The sequence below is a fragment of the Nyctereutes procyonoides genome, unplaced genomic scaffold (assembly GCF_905146905.1).
Source record: "Nyctereutes procyonoides isolate TBG_1078 unplaced genomic scaffold, NYPRO_anot_genome, whole genome shotgun sequence".
Classification (NCBI taxonomy): Eukaryota; Metazoa; Chordata; class Mammalia; order Carnivora; family Canidae; genus Nyctereutes; species Nyctereutes procyonoides.
The window spans coordinates 29,574,958-29,594,131 of NW_026575140.1; the positions used below are offsets into that span (position 1 = coordinate 29,574,958).

The following is a 19,174-nucleotide window of genomic DNA, read 5'->3' on the forward strand; positions in this document are numbered from 1 at the left end:
CTAGAGAGGCTGAGCCAAGACACTGCTGCCAAGGACCGCCTCTTCTCACAGGGTTGCCCCCAAGAAAGGGAGGGCACGGAGTAAGTAGAGAGCTAAGTGTGCTGGGTTTCCCTTCCTGAAAAAGGTGGGTTTCCATGTTTCTTGGGAGCTGGGATTGACCGCTGACTCCCCTATGCATCTGAGACCCATCTGATGTGTGTGTGTGTGGATTTCTGGCATTTCTGGAACTTGGTGGGACGGGGAGGTGGTACCTGTGCTTCAGTTTCTCCACGAGGCTAACCAGCCCACCTTGCAGGGTTATTTACAAGGACCCACCATGTAGAGCAAGGTTTAAAGTGTAAGCCCAGCATGAGAGACCTGAGTCTTTCATCTTGCTCAGTCTTGGCCCCCTGCCATCTCTTTGATGACATCTTTGGAAACATGGCACCCTTGCTCTGGGGACCTGCCAGGCTGGGCAGGATGGTATCACCAGAACTCTCTGTGGTTGATGGCATCCCCCACTCTCAACAGCTCTCCAGTGACTCAGACACACCCCAGGGCACTGGTTTCCTCTATGCATGTCAGCAACATCTCCAGAACCTTCCCCAAAGGCAGCCAAACCTGATGGTTGGGCACATCCACAGGATGCTGGCTTCCTCCACCTGGGAGAGCCCAAGAAGTGACCTGTGTTTCAATTAGTGGGATGCAGAGGGTCCATCTGGGATCTGCCCCTGCCCTGAATGACCTTGGAGAAGTCTTTGCCTTTGGCCTCCTGTGGACTCCTTTAGGGGGGGAAGATGGCCAAGACCTTTCACCTCTATGAAGTGAGTCCCCCTGGCTGCTGGGAGAGGAGATGGAGGGAGGCACTGTGTCTCCAGCCCCCTGACACCATCAGAGACGATCTTCCTCAAATGCTGCGTAGCTGCCACTGTCCTGCCCTGTTTTTTTTTTTTTTTTTTTTGTCCTGCCCTGTTATCCAGAGAAACCACTCTTGCTCTGGGAACTTTGGTGACATGAAGGTCACTGGGACTTCTGTCAAGGACAAAACACGTGCTGCTTTCAGCCAGACTCCCCAGAAACGAAACATGTTACACTGGTTCTAAAAAGGAGGAGGCCTTCCTTTGCCACTGGGCTGGGCTGTCCAGTTGCCATGGGCCCAGTACCAACAAACAGGAAAGTCTGGAGGAGGCCCCCTCCTTCTGAGCCCCTACCGGAAACTGCCAAATCAAAACTTGTACCACTTACTTCCTCCTGAATCACTTGAGGTTTAGAAGATCATTGAAAAGGTAAAGGAAAGAAAGAAAGCCAGTCTCATGGGGTGAGGCCTCTCCAGCTGTCCGATGCACAGAGCTCACTTGCCCCTCACACCCCCAGTGCCCACGGCCAGCTGTGACCCTTCCAAGGCAATAAGTGGTATCCCGTCTTTCCACACTTGTGGTGTGCAATTGCTTTTTTGCCCATTTCTTCCCATCCAGGCTCCATATCCAGACCCAAAAGGGTTTTGAGCACAACACCGGGGTTTCATATTTTTTTGACCCCTATCCCCCATGCCCTGGCTCAGTCCTGGGGTGCTGAGCAGTGCCTACTGTATCTGGCAACTGGCAGGGCAGAGAGAAACAGAAGCAGCTGGACCCAGCTTTGCATGGGATGCCTCCCTCAGTTTGCTTTCCAGGCAGGAATGCACTGTAGCCCAAACATCATCAGTGCCATTGAGGTTGGGTGTGCACCTGGAGTGTTCCAAGGGATGGATGTAATCTGGGGAGCCAATGCCCTCTGGGCCCCCACTGAGAGGGCACACGGGCAGGAGCCCAGGGACTGCAAATGAGCCTGGCTCTGCAGGTGGATGCTTTTCCAAGCAATAATCAGGAGGGCAGATGGGACTCCCCACACGCAGGTCCCCAAACCCTGCAATGTGTTAGCAGAGTGGGAGCTTGCTCTTGGCATTGGAAAGGGGGATGGCGTTTTTTGAGGGGGAGGAGAAGTTGCAGAGAAAGAAGAAATCCTGAAATGACAGACAGTGGGACAGCTGTGGCCTGAACTTGGTGTTCTTACTCCTCCGATGTGGATGTATTAATTTCCATAAATGCTAATAGCCCATTTCTCCAGGAGCTATTACTTATGTCATCTCCCCTTGGATGAGGTTCAACACAGGACAGACAAATGAAAGGGAGAAGGCAACCCTCACTGGAGGGTCCCTTGTTCCCCACCCCTGTCCCCACCAGGCAACTCAGGTCTATTTTCTAAGGTGGCCACGGAAACAAACTGCAGGGTCAGGACCCCCAGCCTTCAGCCCCACAGCCGAGTCCTGTCATGCCAGGAAGCAAAGAAAGTTTCCAACCCCAAAAATGCTGAATCACAAAGTGAGGCTGAGCAGGAAAGTGGGGGTGGGGTGGGGAGGGAGGTGGTGGCCAGGGAGGATGGCAGGAAAGGGTGCTGAGGGGCTTCCCACCTGAAACCCCCCAGGATGCTCTAGGCCAAGCACAGTCCCCCACGGGATCCTGCAGGACAAATGCCAGGAGGAGCGGAGCCAGGGTGTGCCTGGGTAGGAGAGTGGCAAGGTGGGCAGGTACGGGGCTGCTGCCACTGCAGCAGGAAGCAGTGCTGCTGCTAGGTCTCTGCATCCTGTGGGAGCAGCAGCAGGTAGGGAGGTGTGGAGAGGAGAAAAGCTGAAGCTGGGTAAGGGGCATAGGGACCAGGCTGGGTGGGGTTTGGTGTGTAGGGAGCCTGAGGAACTGGTGCAGGAAGGCAATGCCAAGGTCCTGGGGACCTGCAAGGTGGAGGGAGAGCGTGCACGGGAAGAGAGGTAGGGGCTGGGGAGCAGAATGCATGGGAGAATGGGCACAGGGATAAGGAGCAAGAGGCAGGATGAGGCTTCAGGAGCAACAAGGAGGCGAGACGGGGAGGTCCGTGACCGGGAGCGCTCGGATGGGGCTGCGCAGAGGCCGGGAGAGGGGACGGGAAGGAGGGATGGGGGCAGGGGGAGGCGAGGCTGCGGGAAGGGGAGGTGGCAGAGGTGGGGAGGGATGCTCCGGGACGAGGGGAGGCGCGAAGTTTGGGGCAGGGGTCGGGGATGGGAGCCGAAAGGTCGGGCTGGATGGGGGAAGGGAGATGATGGAGAAGGAGGTGAGCCCGCCGGAGAGGAGGTGAGGACGGAGGCGGGCGCGGGGACGCGCCGTGGGAGAGGAGATGGAGAATCGGCGCGGGCCTGGCGGGCGCCCGCCGCCGCTCTCCCGGCGCACGGCAGTGGACGGCGCGGCCCGCCGGGGTCCCCCCGCACTCACCTGGGGGCTCCAGCTCCGAATCCTGTAGCCCCGCTCCGGATCTTCCTTCCCGCCCTGCCCCGGCGACTTTAGCGCCCCCGAATCCCGCTCGCTCGGCCAGGTTCCTCCTGCAGCATCTTCACCTCGTGGGACGCCCGGGGCCACGCCTCCACTGGCTTCTCATTGGTTGGCCTTCACGCCAGTCATGTTCCAATTGGCTGAGGGGGTCGCCGGCCATGCAAATCAGGACGGGCCCGCCGGCGCGCCGATTGGCTGGCGCTGCCGGAGCGTAGCCCCGGGACTGGCGCTCCGATTGGTCCCGCGGCCCTGCCAACGACGCCGACGCGGGGCGGGCTCCCGGCCTGGGCGCGCGGCGCGCCGCCTGCCGACGCTCCTCTCGCGGTGGCGGCGGCCCGGCGATCCCCGGCGCTCCCCGGCGCTCCCTGCCCGCTAGGCCTGCGGCTCCTGCGGCTCCTGCGGCTCCGGCGGGCTCCGGCGGGCTCCGGCGGGCCTGCCAGCCTCAGGCTCTGGGGTCGCCGTGGGGGCTCGTCTGCTAGAGCGAGGGCCTCGGGGCGGGGGCGCGGCCGCGTCTGGCCCGTCTCCTAGGTAACGCGGTGCGCGGCGGGCGGAACCACGCCGGCGGGCACGGGGGCGGGGCGGGGGGTTGGTCGTGACCTGGAGCGCAGGGGCGGTCGGGCGGGGTCCCCCGGGGCCCGGGGTTGGAGTGCTCCGGGCGTTCTCCGCGGGGACCAGGTGCTCGCTTTGGTTGCATCCCACCCCGCGTTGACACCTGGTGCGGCCCGGGGTTCCCGTGGGCGTCGGGGGCACCCTGGGGCTCAGCCTGCGCCCTCTGCCCTTGACCCTGCGCCCCTCTGCAGCCGCTCGGCTTCAGACGCGCGGGAGGCGCGTGACCCGGACTTGTGCTGAGGCCCTGACGTCGGTCCTCTGCGCTCGAGGTCCCGCCCGAGGTCCCGCTGCCCTTCCCGGCCGGACCTCAGTGGGGGACCCCTGCAGGGGGTCTGTGCCCAGTGCCCATCCTCGGCTGGAGCCCAGTGGGGGATCCCTGCATGGAGCCTGTGCCCAGCCTGCGCCCTTTCCCCGGCGGGACCCCAGTTGGGGTCCCCTGCTTGGAGTCTGGGCCTGGGTTGCTCCCCTTCCTGGCCTGGTGTGTGTCCCCTGCTGGCTCAGCCCAGAGCCACCGCCCAGTGGAGAGTGCGAGACTGCCTGGATCTCGCAGGAGGACTGTCTGCCCTGCTGGCCCTGCAGCCGCTCCTGCCTTTCCCTCCACTGCCCATCTCCCTGACTTCCTGACCCACTCAGAGCTGGCCACCTGGGCCCTTCCCGCAGCCCCAGTGCTTGCTCTCCTGCGTACTCCATCCCACTCAGAGACCCTACCTGTGCACGTATGTCCAGGGCCTGCCTCCATAGCAGACTGCTGCATTCTCAGACAGTCCTGTCTTGGGCTGCTGTGTCCTGTGATGATGGATAATGGACTCCACTTCCAACCCAGTCTCCATCCCTGTCGACTGCATGCTCCACAGCTCTGTGGTTTTCATAGATCACACCGTGTCTTCCTTGTGTGCTAACTTACCTCCTGTCTTTCCGCTTCACACCAGATCCATTCCCTGAGGGCAGGGAGCTTGTCTGCTATGTTCAGGATGGTTTCTCCAGGCCCTGGCACCTGGTAGGTATGCAAAGAAGATTGCTTGAATGGGGGGGGGGGGGCGGGATGGACTCTAGGCAGTGCTTGATTAGACAGCCATTTACTCCCAGGTAAGTTCCCAAAGCTTTTCGGTCTCAGGCATCCCAGATCTTGTTCACTTCTTGGAAGGAAACATCCCCCTGCCTGCCCAGCTGCTCCTGCCCCCCTCTTTCTCTGGTGTTCCACTGTTGTTGAGATTTTATCCCAGCTTGCTTCTTCAGCGCCGGGATTCCCTCTTCTCTCTGCCCCGCACCCTCCCAAAAAGGAGACTGAATTATGCTTGTCTTCTGTGTGCTGCTCACACTCGAACCCTTGTCTTTTCCCCACTGGATTTTTAGATTCTTAAAGACTTGGCTTTTGGCATTGTTCACCATTGCACACAGTGGAACAGAAGAGGTGTGCAGAGCAGAGCCCTCTGGGAGACCTCACAGTCCCCTCTCATCCTGTAGGTGGAAGCAGATGCAGGGAGGGCAGGAGACTTCCCTGAAGTCTGAGGAGAGTGGGGCTTAGCCTGGGTGCTCCAGCCAGTGTCATGCTGTAGGCTCCGGAGCCTCTCCTGGCTTTGAGCCTGGTCATGAGCAGCCATGTGGCTTTGGCCTGGTTGTTTAGCCCTAGTCTCCTTGTCCTCGTCTGTGATACTTATCTGCACATATGTTGGACCAATACACACGAATGGGTCTGTGAGTGCCCACCCAGCTCGCAGCAGGCTCTCTGTGGGAGCTGGTGTGTTTTCTCATGTTGTTTCTACCCTGGAGAGCCCTTTGTGTTGGGCATGGGGCCTCACTCTTTTCTCCCTGTTCATCTAGCCCTACAGGCCTTCTGCTCTCTCTCTGTAGCAGTCTTAGCTCCTTCACAGCATAATTTAATTATTTACGTAGTCATCAAAAGATTTTCAGTGAGGATCTAGCCCTGATCTGGCTGAGCTCATTCTCACAGGACAACAGAAACGGGGAGCCTGAGGAATTGTGGTGACTTTCTGTGACAGGATCCTAGGGGGCATGGTGTCCAGGAGGAATTGGAGCAGGGGCCGAGCGGGGGCACAGTGGCCACAGAGAGGACAGAGTGTTAGGTGGGGGTTGGGAGGTTGGGAGGGAATTGCTCTGTGCCCACTAGGTCTCCCACTCCCAGGAGCCTATGTGGCAGGTGCCCTCTCCTCTATTGCCCACTCAGACTGTTGCTACCCGTCTCCATATGCCTGGCTCACTGTTTTGGTTGGGTGACTGTCCCATTCAGAGTGGAGGCCTATCTTCCCAGCGTGCATCCTATGGGGACTGGGTACAGCCTGGGGCAGTCCTGTGGACATGCTTCCTCTGCTATGTGGACTAGAACAGGAGTGTCCTTCAGCATCTGCCAGCCAAGTGTGGTAGCCAGGGGGTGGGGAGGTAGGTGCTGGCTCAGGAATCTGGGCCCAATGAGCAAAGTCTGGAAGGGCCTGCAGAAGAGACCCAGTCCTGGAGCTGGGGAAACAGTGCGGGCCTTGCACAGAGGCCCCTTTCAGAGGTGATGCTTGGCTACGGTGCTCCCTAGGCAGGGGGACTTCCTGACAGGGACTTTCTTTTTTTTTTTAATTTTTTTTAAAATTTTTATTTATTTATGATAGTCACACACAGAGAGAGAGAGAGGCAGAGACATAGGCAGAGGGAGAAGCAGGTTCCATGCACTGGGAGCCCGACGTGGGATTCGATCTCCGGTCTCCAGGATCGCGCCCTGGGCCAAAGGCAGGCGCCAAACCTCTGCACCACCCAGGGATCCCCTGACAGGGACTTTAAATCCGTAGTGGCACTCACTTTGTATGAATTAACACCCCCCCCCTTTTTTTAAAAATGAAAGTCAATGAGAAAACATTTAAAAATTTCTCCTTAAAAAATGCTTGGGAGTCAATTTTATTGAGACTTTGATTTTATGAAAATTTGTTGAGTTCACATGGTGAGCCAGGTACCAAGGACACAACAAAATAGATCCCCTCGTGCAAGTGATTGGCCAGTGGGCAGACCCTCACAGGACAGGTGGCAAGTGCTGCAACCATGGGAAGCACAGGGGCCAGGTGGGCCTAGTCACTGGCCTCCAGGGCCTCCAAGAAGCTCTCCTGGGCATGTGGCCCTCCTGCTGGGTATCAGGCCTCTGCTGCTTACTAGTGGTAGACACCTGTGTGAGTGCCTGTGGCTTTTGTAATGATACCACAATCTGGGCAGCTCGAGTCAACACAGTTACCCTCTTCCAGGTCTGGAGGTCAGAGGTCCAAATTCAATATCACTGGGCTCAGATCAAGGTGTGGGCAGGGCTGTGTTCCTTATGAAAGCTCCAGGGGAGAAGTCTTCCTTGCCTTTTCTAGCTGGTCGTTGGCCTGTGACCCTTCTCTCCCTCCCTTCTCTGTCTGCTTCGTGGTCACTCGACCTGTTCTGTGACCCTCCTGCCTTCCTCTTCTGAGGATCCTTGTGACTACATCAGGCCCACCTGTGTCATCTAGGTGGATCCTGTCATCCATTCTCCTCCTTAAGGTCCTTCACTTAATCACACTCCCAGAGTCCCTTTTGCCATGCGAAGTCCCATATTCACAGATCCTGGGGATGAGGACCGGGACTTCTTTGGGGGCCATTTAGCCACCAGGGAAAGCCTCCATGTGCTTTTCTTGGCTGCTACACCTCGGTTGCTATGGGAATGGGGGCTGCCTTCCATCAGGCTCTCTCCACCTAGGGGTCTGGGCTGTGTGGGCAGGACACCTTTTGACCTCAGGCTCTCCCTGGAGTGGCAGGGTAGCCCCTGGGATTCAGGCTGGCCCAGTAGCTCCTGCCCTCTCAGCAGAGACAGCCTCTTCAGAGGGAACTGCGGCTGGAGTCCTGGGGGAGATGATGATTGGCACAGTGTGGGTCACGTGTTCATCTTGAGCCCATCACTACAGTGCTCTGCCTAGATTTGTGGACAGCCTTCCCACACTGGATTGTAGGGTCATTCCTTAAAACAAGGGGATATTGAGCAGATGTAACTGCTCAGAACAGAAAACGCAATGCATGTGTGCCTCACTGCTCACATGGTGACAGTCTAGATCCGGATGCTGCACTGCATGCCTGCCTGCAGGGGCTATGGGGTGTGGGTGCTGGGGCTTTGTGCCTGGGCATGGGGGTGTGGGAGAGCTTTTCACGCCAGCCATGTCCGCGCTCTGGGGGATCCTCTCCGCTCCCCACACAGCCTGCAAAGGTGGAGGGTGGCCTGGCTGTACAAAGCCCTCGTCTTTTGGGTCCTGTTAGAATAGCCTTTCTCACACTTTGTGGTCTCGTACCTTTTACCCTTTAAAAAATTGCTGAGGGCTCCAGAGACCTTTTGTTTACTTTAATTATTATGTCTACCAGCTTTAACTGTATTGGAAATGAAAACAGAGATGTTAACAATGTTATTGCTCATGTAGAGATAACAACAGACCTGTTACATGTTAGCATAAAATGTATTTTTTATGAAAACCAGCTGTTTTCCAGAATAAAAAAATTAGCAGGAAAAGGGGTGGTTTTGCATTTTTTGCACATTTCTGTAATGTCTGGCTTAATGGACAGCTGGGTCTCATATAGGCCTCTTTCTTTTTGTTTTTAAGATTTATTTATTTGAGAGCACTCACAATGGGAGGGGCAGAGGGAGAGGGAGAGGGAGATACTCTCAAGCAGATTCCCCACTGAGTGCGACCCTGAGATTGTGACCTAAGCTGAAATCCAGAGTCTGACACTCAGCTAAGCCATCCAGGCACCCTTAGGCTTCTGTTTTTAACCTGTTGAGCACAAGTTGTTTTGGTTGAAGTATTTGAAAGAAACAGCCTCATGCAGAGAAGGGAGCAGAGTCTCAGGTAATTGTGGCATTCTCCTTTGATTCTCCACCCAAATGCACCACCAGCACAACTGCGAGTGGTAGTTTCTTAAAAGTTTGTTGCAGTATGGGGTTTGGCACCCTGCCAGTGAAGTTTGCGTGTGCCGGTACCTTAAAGTCCTTTGGTTTGTCCTGCACTTTTTTTTTTTTAAAGATTTTATTTATTTATTCATAGACACAGACAGAGAGGCAGAGACACAGGCAGAGGGAGAAGCAGGCTCCATGCAGGGAACCCGATGTGGGACTCGATCCTGGGTCTCCAGGATCACACCCCAGGCTGCAGGCGGCGCCAAACTGCTGCACCACCGGGGCTGCCCTGTCCTGCACTTTGGATAGATCTTTTACTCATGCAGGTTTTTTTATATCACGATGCACTGCTTACTTGGAGAACACTGCTTCTAAGGTATGCTGATCTTCCAAATAGTGTGCATTTAATCGTAGTTTCAGAAGATCACTTTTGTCACAGTCACCATCCATCTCGTCAAGCACGTCTTTAAGGAGGAGGAAGCTGTCAGAATCACAGTGGAGGATACAGATTTTCCCAATTCTGATTTTTGCCTGAAAGCCCAATTCTTATTACCAGTTTTCCTTGAAAGTGACAGACTCATTTAGTTCACGTTTGATAGACTGCAAAGTGCCCGAGTTTGAGTAAGCTCAGTCTGTCTCTCAGCTACTCTTTTAGTAAAGATGGTATTGCCAGGGGCGCCTGGGTGGCTCAGTCAAGTGTCTGCCTTTGGCTCAGGTCATGATTCCAGGGTCCTGGGATTGAGTCCTGAATCGGGCTCCCTGCTCTGTGGGGCGTCTGCTTCTTCCTCTGCCCCTTCCCTTGCTCATGCTCTCTCTCTCTCTCTCTTTCTCTCTCTTTTTTTTTTTAATATTTTTTTTCTTTATTTATTTATGATAGTCACACACACACACACAGAGAGAGAGGCAGAGACACAGGCAGAGGGAGAAGCAGGCTCCATGCACCGGGAGCCCGACGTGGGATTCGATCCTGGGTCTCCAGGATCGCGCCCTGGGCCAAAGGCAGGCACCAAACCGCTGCGCCACCCAGGGATCCCTCTCTCTCTTTCTCAAATAAGATCTAAAAAAAAAAAAAAAAAAAAGATAGCATCACCAGACAACAGGAGCAGTGGGTCCTGAGTGTGCCACAGAGGCTCACAGCAGCCTCACCCTGAGGTGACCAGTACCCTTCATTTTGCAGCAACAGTGCTTGCTGTGTCTTTCCCTTCTCTTTTTTTTTTTTTTAATTTATTCATAGAGACACAGCTAGAGAGAGAGGCAGAGACACAGGCAGAGGGAGAAGCAGGCTCCATGCAGGGAGCCCGACGTGGGACTTGATCCCGGGTCTCCAGGATCACGCACTGGGCTGCAGGCGGCGCTAAACCACTGCGCCACTGGGGCTGCCCTGTCTTTCCCTTCTCATCACAGAGTATTAAAAATGCCAGTCTCAAGGATCAAGATGTAATAAAATTCATAGTTTTCGCAGCTTCACTGGGGACTCTGCCCTTGCTGTGAGTGGTGAAGAATGCACGATGGCCAGAGGTTTGCCTCGGTGCACTGAGGCCAGTGTGCCCACTCTTCCCTTTGCTTCATCAGCCCAAACATCGACACGGTGAAAAAGGCAAATAACATTTGAATATTATGAAAATAGCTTTGACATTGAGTTTTTGACAACTCCGGGGAACCGCAGAATCTGGGGAACCCATTTAAAGTACCTCTGTTTTAGGAGACCAAATCCGCTGCCCTATCTTGCTTGTCATTTTAGTGTGCAGAATTCAGCCTCCTATCAAAGCCAAGATCTTAAGATTGTGTGTCAGCTGAAAAGAGGCTAGAGAAGGTACAGATCCCTATCTGGTGGGAAGGTGGATGATGTCCTCAGTGAGCCAGGTCACCAAAAAGCCCATAACACTCAAAATCTGTTCCAAACCAGCTTTGGCAACAAGAAACTGTTGATGTAGCTGAGCAGTCCTGGGGTGCTTTAGGGTCTCCTCAGGCCAGGGCTCTAACTGTGACACCTAGATCCACTGACCCTTGCTTGTGCTTTTGCTCTGCTTGCTTTTTTCATGTGTGTCTCAAGGAAGCTGCTCCCACGGTGGTTCCGGACAGCCTCATACTGATGACCTCTCTTTCGAGGGCTGCAGAAGAGTATTCCCTTCCCTCAGCAGAGCCAGCAGAAACTGAGATTTGCATCTCCTTGGCTCTGATTGGGTCATGCTTCCTAGTTCCTTCCAAGATAGCCCCAGTCCCCAAGGCCTGACACTGTCATGTAGTGCTCAACCTCTGCCACTGTACAAAGCAGCCCTGCATATACCTATTTCTGCACTAGTCACTGAGGCCAGCATGGTCATGCTGTAGTTGGCTCCTGAGAGCAGGGACAGAGACATGATCTGGAGCAAGATGGGTGTGTTTACCAGGGGAAGGTGGCACAGATACCAGTGTGCTGCACTGGGGATGCAGGGGAGGAATTGCAAAGTGTGGGTTTCGGGGATGGCGGTTCCTCTGGGATGCAAGGGGAGGTAGGAAACTTTCAGAATCGCTCTGTGCACTATGGCCTTCGTAACTCCTTTATTTATTTGAACACAAATTGTGCAGGTAATCCTAGAGGCCCAAGTGACCCTCAGGACTGGCAGAATGAATGACTGGCTCAGGATTTTTGACCAAAACGTGCTGGTCCCTCCCCACCTACAGAGAGCACGCCAGCCTTTAAAGGAATCAACAGCATTTCAGTGTGTCCTGAAGTGGCTTGACGGGCCACTAATTAAGCAGGTATAGAAATTTGCTATTTATTTTCCTACATATGTTGCTCCTGCTCTCAGCTGAGACGGTATTGATTTTCACTTATTTATTTGAGTCTTACCACCATACCCATTACCTTGGGCCTTGGCAGTATTTGGAGGCAAAGTGGCTCATCAGCAAAGAGAACACATGCGTGATTCAGCAACTCGGTCAGCACTTTTGACACTGGGTAAAGGTTTCTTTCTGCCCACAGTGAGGCCATTTTAAAATCCAGGTAATATGATTTCCTGCATTATTTCTGAGCTGGGTGGTTTGCAGGAGGTGGGCTCATGCATGACTCAAGCAGCCTGCTTGCAGCCTGGCAGTTAGAACCACAGGGGCAGAGCTCTGGCCGAAGCTGTGTGCCTGGATGTGCCATAGCGTCCTGCACACTCAGGCCCTTGCTCTGTGGCTCTGGCTGCATCTGTGTCCTTCAGGGGCAGGAAAACTGCTAGAGAAGCTGGTACTTCTGCGCTGCCCACAGAGAACCCATGGATGGTTGGATGGTTCTTGTGAGACCCAGTGGGACACCCAGTGGGACGCATGAGAAGGATCCAGACCTGCCAGTGTGAACATGTGAACATGTGACTTTTCGTAGGGTTTGGCTTGGCAAGGCTATGTTCTCCTCTGCAGATAGCCAAGTGATTCTCCATGTATTTAGTTGTTGGGGGCCTGGATCTGTAAGAGCTCACTTCTTTGATATCACTCACACCCTACAGCATTCGCTTGTAAGCCCTCTGATCCAGCGACTGCTGTGTGTGGCCACTGTGCTTGCCCCATGGTGGCTGCTGCTCTTCCAGCCTTACTAGTAGCCCAAACTTTCCTGTTCCAGTTGGCCTGCTCCTTGCAGCAGCCCTCTGAAGTGGCGTCCGTTGTTACTGGATTTCACAGAGCAGGAAACAGCCTGAGGGGACTGCAGCCGGCTGCGTGGGGTGCCCCAATCCAGGTGGCCATCTGGGCTCCTGCCTGGTCACCCAGCGCCAGTGACTTCCACCTAATAGGAGCTCACAGAGTAGTGGACAGTGCTGTCCTCCCCCTTAGGAATTTTAGGAAGGAAATTTTATTTTATTTATTTTCCTATTTTATTTTGTTTATTTGTATTTATTTACTTTTGAAAAGGTAATTATCAGTGTTTAGAATTCACTAGGGTAGGGATCCCTGGGTGGCGCAGTGGTTTGGCGCCTGCCTTTGGCCCAGGGCGCGATCCTGGAGACCCGGGATCGAATCCCACGTCGGGCTCCCGGTGCATGGAGCCTGCTTCTCCCTCTGCCTGTGTCTCTGCCTCTCTCTCTCTCTCTGTGTGTGTGTGACTATCATAAATAAATTAAAAAAAAAAAAAAAAAAAAAAAAAAAAAAAGAATTCACTAGGGTACGTGAGGAGAGTGTATAATTACACAGAATCCCTAAGGCAGCAGTGTCCCACCCTAGACTCAGCTAGTGTGACCTGCTTTTTTGTGTAACTTTCTGGAAACTCTAAGCAAATACAGCAGGTAAATATACCTGTATTATTTTGCTTAAAAAAATATTCTTAGTAATGTCTTAAAGATTGTTCATGTCATTACAATCTCTCTTAAGACAACATAGTATTTCTCTGGATGAACCTGCCTGTATTTATCCAGACCTTTATTGATGAACATGTAGATTTTTTCTCAGTCATTTGCAATACAGACACAGCTACAGTGATTAACTTCATTTACACATATGTACATATATGTCTGTGGAATACTTCCTCCAAATGGAGTTCCTGACTCAGAGTTTCAACTTATTGTTAAGACCATTTATAGGTTGCTTATAAAAAAAACACACTTTAAGCAGAAAGAAATGAACTGTACCTATGAAAGTTAAAGGATGGAGAAAATACAGGCCATGTAGACCCTATAAGAAGCCTTTGTGCTGTGATGTCAGTCAGTTTCAAGGTGAGGAGTACTACCAGAGATGAAGGGGCATTTCATAATGATGCAGTCAGGAAGATAGGACAGTTCTAAATGTGCATGTACCTCTGTTGAGAACTGCGAGACCACCCCCCAGGCTCAGTGTTTCCTTGGGAAGACTTCACATGTGTCAGCATATAATCAGCCTCATAGAAAAGGTTTACTGCAGTGAAAGGATATGGAGTAAGATCAGCAATAGGAAAGGCATATGGGAGAAAGTGTGGGGGGCTAGGCATGTGCTTCCAGGGTCCTCACAGGACACATTCAGTTCCCTCGGTAACGAGTCATGACAACACGTATGAAATGCTCCCAGCAAGGAAGCTCGTTAGACACTCAGTGGCCACAGTGTTTGAGGACTGGTCAGGCGGGTATCCTCTGCCTAGCATGTTTCCAGATTCCACACTCCCAGCAAGAAAGGAGGTGTTTAGCATAAACCACTCTATACAGTTTAGGCACAGGTTGCCGTTGTCAGTATGGTGATGGGAACCCTCCTGAATGCTAAGTGCCCAGCCTCCATCCAAGGGCCAGCCTCCTATACTGGCCTTTTTTTTTTTTTTTAAGAGATTTTATTTATTTATTTATCTGAGAGAGAGCAAGTATGAGTGGAGGGGGGAGGGGTAGAGGAAGAAGGAGAAGCAGAGTCCCCACTGAGCAGGGAGTCCAATGCGGCGCTTGATCCCAGGACCCTGAGATCATGACCTAAGCTGATGGCAGACACTTAACCAATTGAGCCACCCAGGTGCCCCTCTACTGGCCTTTCAAAGCACAATAGTTTGGCAATAGTTTGGCATAATGGTTGGGCAAGCTGTGATTGCGCCTTTGTGCACAGCACCCAGTGACACAGCTTCCAAACACGTGAAGCAAAATTGTGTAGGACTAAAGGGAGCTCCATTCATATTCACCATCACAATTGGAGACTTTTAACCTTCCTCTCTCAATAATTGATAGAACAAATGTACCAGAACACTCATAAGGATTTGGAAGATTGAAACACCATCCACCACTCTGACCTGACTGTCATTTCTAAAACACTATAACCAACAAATAGAATACGTGTTTTTCTCAAGTGCATGTGGGACATTCACCAAGATAGACCATATGCTGGGCCATGAAAATAAGTCTCAATGGATTTAAAAGGATTGGAATTTATAGAGTATATATATGTTCACTGACTTGTATGATGTTAAATTAGAAATGAACAAGAAAAAAAAAAGAGAGAAAAAAAAAGAATAAAAAAAAAAAGAAATGAACAAGAAGATACCTAGAAAATCCTCAAACAGCAGGAAATTAAACAGCACACTAACAACTAATCCTTGGGTCAAAGAAGGATTCATAGGGAAATTAGAAAATAATTTGAACTGAGTAGTGGAAGAACAGACCAAAATTTATGGGGTGTGAGTAGTTTAGTCCTTGTAGGGAAATTTACATCTTTATATGACTATGTAAGAGGAGAAGAAAGGTATAAATTCGATGACCTCTATGTCCTCTTTAAGAATCACGTGAGGAGAACAAGTTAAACCCAAAGAGAATAGAAGAAGGAAATGGTAGATTTCTGCTCATTTAGCAGAAATCAGTAAAGAAAGGGCAAATAATAGAGAAAATCAGCAAAGCCAGAAGTTGGTTCTTTGAAAAGATGAATAAGATTGATAAACTCCTACAAGACTGATCATGGAAAAAGAGCAAGAAAACACAGATTGCCAATATTAGGAAGGAAAGAAGGAGCATTGCTATATATCCTACAGATGTTAAAAAGTCGAGGGATATGAATAACTTGTGTGACAACAAATTTGATAACTTAGTTGAGATAGACACATTTCTTGAAAAGCTCGACTTACCAAAAGTGACACTAAAAGAAATAGAAAATATAAAAAGTCCTATGTTTGTTAAATAAATGAATTCATAATTAAACAGCTTCCTACAAAGAAACTCCAGACTTCGATGACTTCATTGTTGGATTTTATAAAGTATCAGAGGAAGATTAATTAATTTGAATTTTTGATAAACTCATTCAGAAAACAGAGGAGAGAATGCTTCCCAGCTGTTATTTTGAGGCTGCCATAACTGATAACCAGTTTGGGCAAGGATATCACAAAGTACAGACTGACATCCCTCATGAATATGAACACAAAAGCTCTTAAACTATGAGGACATCAGATCTAGTGATATACGTAAAGGATAGTACAGATGGGATTTAACACAGGAACCCCAAATTTTACAAGTTTTATTGTTGACTCTTGAACAATGTGGGGTTAGGGGCACTGACCCCACAATGCAGTCAAAAATCCACACATAAGTTTTGACTCCCCCAAAACTTAACAAATAATAGCCTACTATTATTCCAGAATCCTTCCTGGGAATGTAAACAGTTGACTAATATGTATTTTTTTATGCTGTATGTATCATATCCTATGTTCTTATAATAAAGTCAGCTATAGGAAAGAAAATCCTGTTAAGGTGTAAGGAAGAGAAAACACATCTGCGGTTCTGTACCATCATCATCAAAACATCATCAAAACAGAATGAAACCATATAGAAGTGGACCTGTGCAATTCAAACCTGTGTTCTTCAAGGGTCAGCTGTACGTACAAAATCAGTGAAAAGAAAGCATTTAAAGGAAGACCAAGTCAAAAAAAAAAAAAAAAAAGACCAAGTAGGAAACACATGAGAAAGTTTAGTCCTACAATGTTTGTATGAGTTTAGTTACTTTGAGAATTGACAACTTTAGATGATAGCAAACATCCCTGAAAGAAATTGGCCCCAGAAAACAAAGTTTAACCAGGTGGCTCAGTGGTTGAGGATCTGCCTTCGACTCAGGTTGTCATTCTGGGATCAAGTCCCGCATCAGGCTCTTGTAGGGGAGCCTGCTTCTCCCTCTGCCTGTGTCTCTGCCTCTGTGTGTCTCTAATGAATAAATAAATAAAATCTTTAAAAAAAAAACCAGGGTCAGAGGATGGGCAGGTGTCTAGATGGCAGTGCTCAGGGAAGGCATGGGAGTGAGCCGGGGAGGTTCCTGAGAAAACATATGGGTAGAGAGGCAGCCCGTGTGCCGAGAGAGGTCTGAGAGAGGTCTGCAAAGTCCCGAGGGGCCCCCATACCTCTGTGATTGAGACGGGGCTCAGATGCCTCTTCCAGACCTGTCAGCTGTCTGACACCTCCGTACCCAACACTGCCTCATTCCCAGCAGCCCGGGGCAGAAAACATGCCATCATCCTTCGCTAGGGATGTAGGACTTGCAGCACTAGGCCCAGGTGAGGCCTGGGCGCCCGGAGGCAGCTGGCCACCCCGTCCTTCCAGCTGCTGTTCCTCACCTCCCCACATCTGGCCCATCACTGGTGTCACCCAGTCACCTCCATGTGGTAGCTGGAGGGAGGTATAATGGATAAAACAGTTGAGAGCTGTGTAAGCATGCAGCGCGGGGATTTGACACCCATGTGCTTTGTGAGGCACCCCTGCTGAGTTCCATGGCACATTGGCTTCTCCCTCTACCTCTCACAGCTGCTGTAGGGACACAGGCAGGTGTGGGATTTTGTTTGTTCAGGCCCGTTGAGAGCAACCAAGAGAAGACTGTTTGTTGCCATTCCCAAGAGGTGGGGGTATACCAGGCCACATAGGGCCACGCGGGGTGGCATGTGGTCGATCGGGAGGCAGAGCAGCCAGAGAGACTGTGGCTGAAAGCCTTCATTGTTGTTTCTGTGGGGAGGAATGTGCAAGGCAGTCTGAGCAGATGACTAGGCTTGGGATGGCTGGTGTAATCTCAGTGGTCTCCCCGAGTCTAAGAGCCAGATGGAGGGCCAGGTGGGAGTGTGAACTCTGGATTGGTTGGTTTGCTCATCCTAGATGTTCTGGAGGGCAAGTCATTTACTCTGTATAGGAATTAGCTGGCCCCAGGACATATGCCCGTGTCTGTGCCTCGGGGCTTCAGTGCTCTAAGTGGCCGGGAGGGCCAAGCACTTTCATGCATAACCCTAAGACCACTGGCCATGGGAGAGAAAAGTTCCCCCCAAGGATATTGACACCTAAAAGATGCTAAGTGATCCGATTCTACCAGGCTGGATGGTCAGCACACATGGGATGGCTCAGGATGTCAAGAACCCTTCAGGACCTGTACCCTTCCGTCTCCTAGGGAGTGCTGGAGGTGCTTTCGGAGGTGGGCTGCCATCTGCGTGTGTCTCTCTTTGATGTCACCTACCGACACTTTTTCGGGAGGACATGGAAGACCGCGGTGAGGCCGGCTGAGCAGCTTTCCAGGCAGCCATCCAGGATCATCTTTGATGAGGTGGGCCATGGTGGCAGGCGGGGCAGCTGTGTGGCCAAGACCAGGTGTGTGGGGCTTATGACCTGGGGACATGACCAGTGCATCTCAGACCCGAGAAATGCCACTGAGCAGCAGATGGGTCATTGCAAAGCTTGTTTTAGCACTGGGGCACTTCATTTCTAAACAAAATCTATGTGGAGGCCAAACATCCTGAACAGATGAGAGCACATGGCTCTGGTCGAAGCGGTAGGGCAGGGGGCTCCTGGAGGTCTTCTCGCCTTCAAGGACCCTTGGGGTTCTTGGAACAAAATTAGGAAATTATTATTTTTTTTAAATTTTTTTTTAATTTATTTATGATAGTCAGAGAGAGAGAGAGAGAGAGAGAGAGAGAGAGAGAGAGGCAGAGACACAGGCAGAGGGAGAAGCAGGCTCCATGCACCGGGAGCCCGACGTGGGATTCGATCCCGGATCTCCAGGATCGCGCCCTGGGCCAAAGGCAGGCGCCAAACCGTTGCACCACCCAGGGATCCCAGTTAGGAAATTATTGATCTCATCTGATTCTCCTGTTTTCCCTCACCCTCCTTGTCTGCCTTCTTTCATTGTGGCTTTTTTCTTTGTTTTTAAAGATGAGCACTTGCAGCTTAGAAGGAGGGTGGCTTGCCCAGGTAGCAGGTGGCAGAACCTGGACTCGAACCCATGCCTTCTGTTTCCATCCTGAGTGGCTGCATTGGCATTGCTTGGTGACATGGTCTTGCCTGCTTGGTTGTGTCTGGCTGCAGCTAGATGGTTTGTCTTTGTTTGGCAGCACCCAATACGAGCCTCTACTCAGCCCTTGGACTGAGTGCCTAGTGGTGATGGTGGATGGCATGGCTGTAGCACTCATGGTGTATAGCAGGGGTGACACACAAAGGCAGGTGACAGGGTCATTGCAAATTGTGGTAAGCTTCTGAAGGAGACCAGAACTGTCTCTGGGGGTGAACGGGGAGACCTGAGGTGGGAGGGCGAAGAAGGAGGGTCCCCCCTGGCAGCGAGCATTGAAGCTGGACCTGCAGCAAGAGGGACTAGTCCTTTGGATGTCTGTGAGCACAGGCACTGTGAGTGGAGCATGGCTTGCATGCTCACAGGCTGCAAACACCGGGGGCAGAGCCCAGCGCTGGGGCACACTTCCCAACACAGTTGGTCTGCTTGATTGATGTGGGTGATGGTCACAGGTATGGAAAGGGCTGAGGCCCCGTTGATGTGATCTTTCTCATGGGCAGAGTGGGCTCGAGGGGCAGGTAGTGCTGTGAGTAATGGAGGTGGCTGTGACCATAGCCGTTCTTGGAGGTGTCACTGTCTGTAACCAGAGCCGAAGGTAGCCCTTTGGTGCTGGGGACTGTCCCGGCCCAGACGTGAAACAAATGTGCTGCTCTCAGCATTT

At 51.8% G+C, this 19,174-nt stretch overlaps 2 protein-coding genes across 5 annotated transcripts in view; one reads left to right on the forward strand and one right to left on the reverse strand.

Moving 5' to 3' along the window:
- The window catches only part of KCNAB2 (potassium voltage-gated channel subfamily A regulatory beta subunit 2), an 82,818-nt gene extending 79,437 nt beyond the window's left edge, over positions 1–3,381 (reverse strand). The window contains exon 1 of the mRNA XM_055306458.1: positions 3,261–3,381. The gene's annotated coding sequence lies outside the window, so the exon portion shown is untranslated. The remainder of the gene's footprint in view (positions 1–3,260) is intronic.
- A 235-nt stretch (positions 3,382–3,616) lies between these two features.
- The window catches only part of NPHP4 (nephrocystin 4), a 113,900-nt gene continuing 98,342 nt past the window's right edge, over positions 3,617–19,174 (forward strand). Inside the window, exons 1-5 of one of the 4 annotated variants that reach the window (XM_055306176.1) lie at positions 3,617–3,845; positions 4,856–4,923; positions 10,871–10,972; positions 11,386–11,559; positions 17,623–17,775. In XM_055306176.1, coding sequence (XP_055162151.1) covers positions 10,910–10,972; positions 11,386–11,559; positions 17,623–17,775 — 390 coding nt within the window. In that variant the 5' untranslated portion in view covers positions 3,617–3,845; positions 4,856–4,923; positions 10,871–10,909. Of the gene's footprint in view, positions 3,846–4,855; positions 4,928–10,870; positions 10,973–11,385; positions 11,560–17,622; positions 17,776–19,174 lie in introns of those variants that run through there. The other 3 variants (XM_055306178.1, XM_055306177.1, XM_055306179.1) reach the window with 3 other exon arrangements.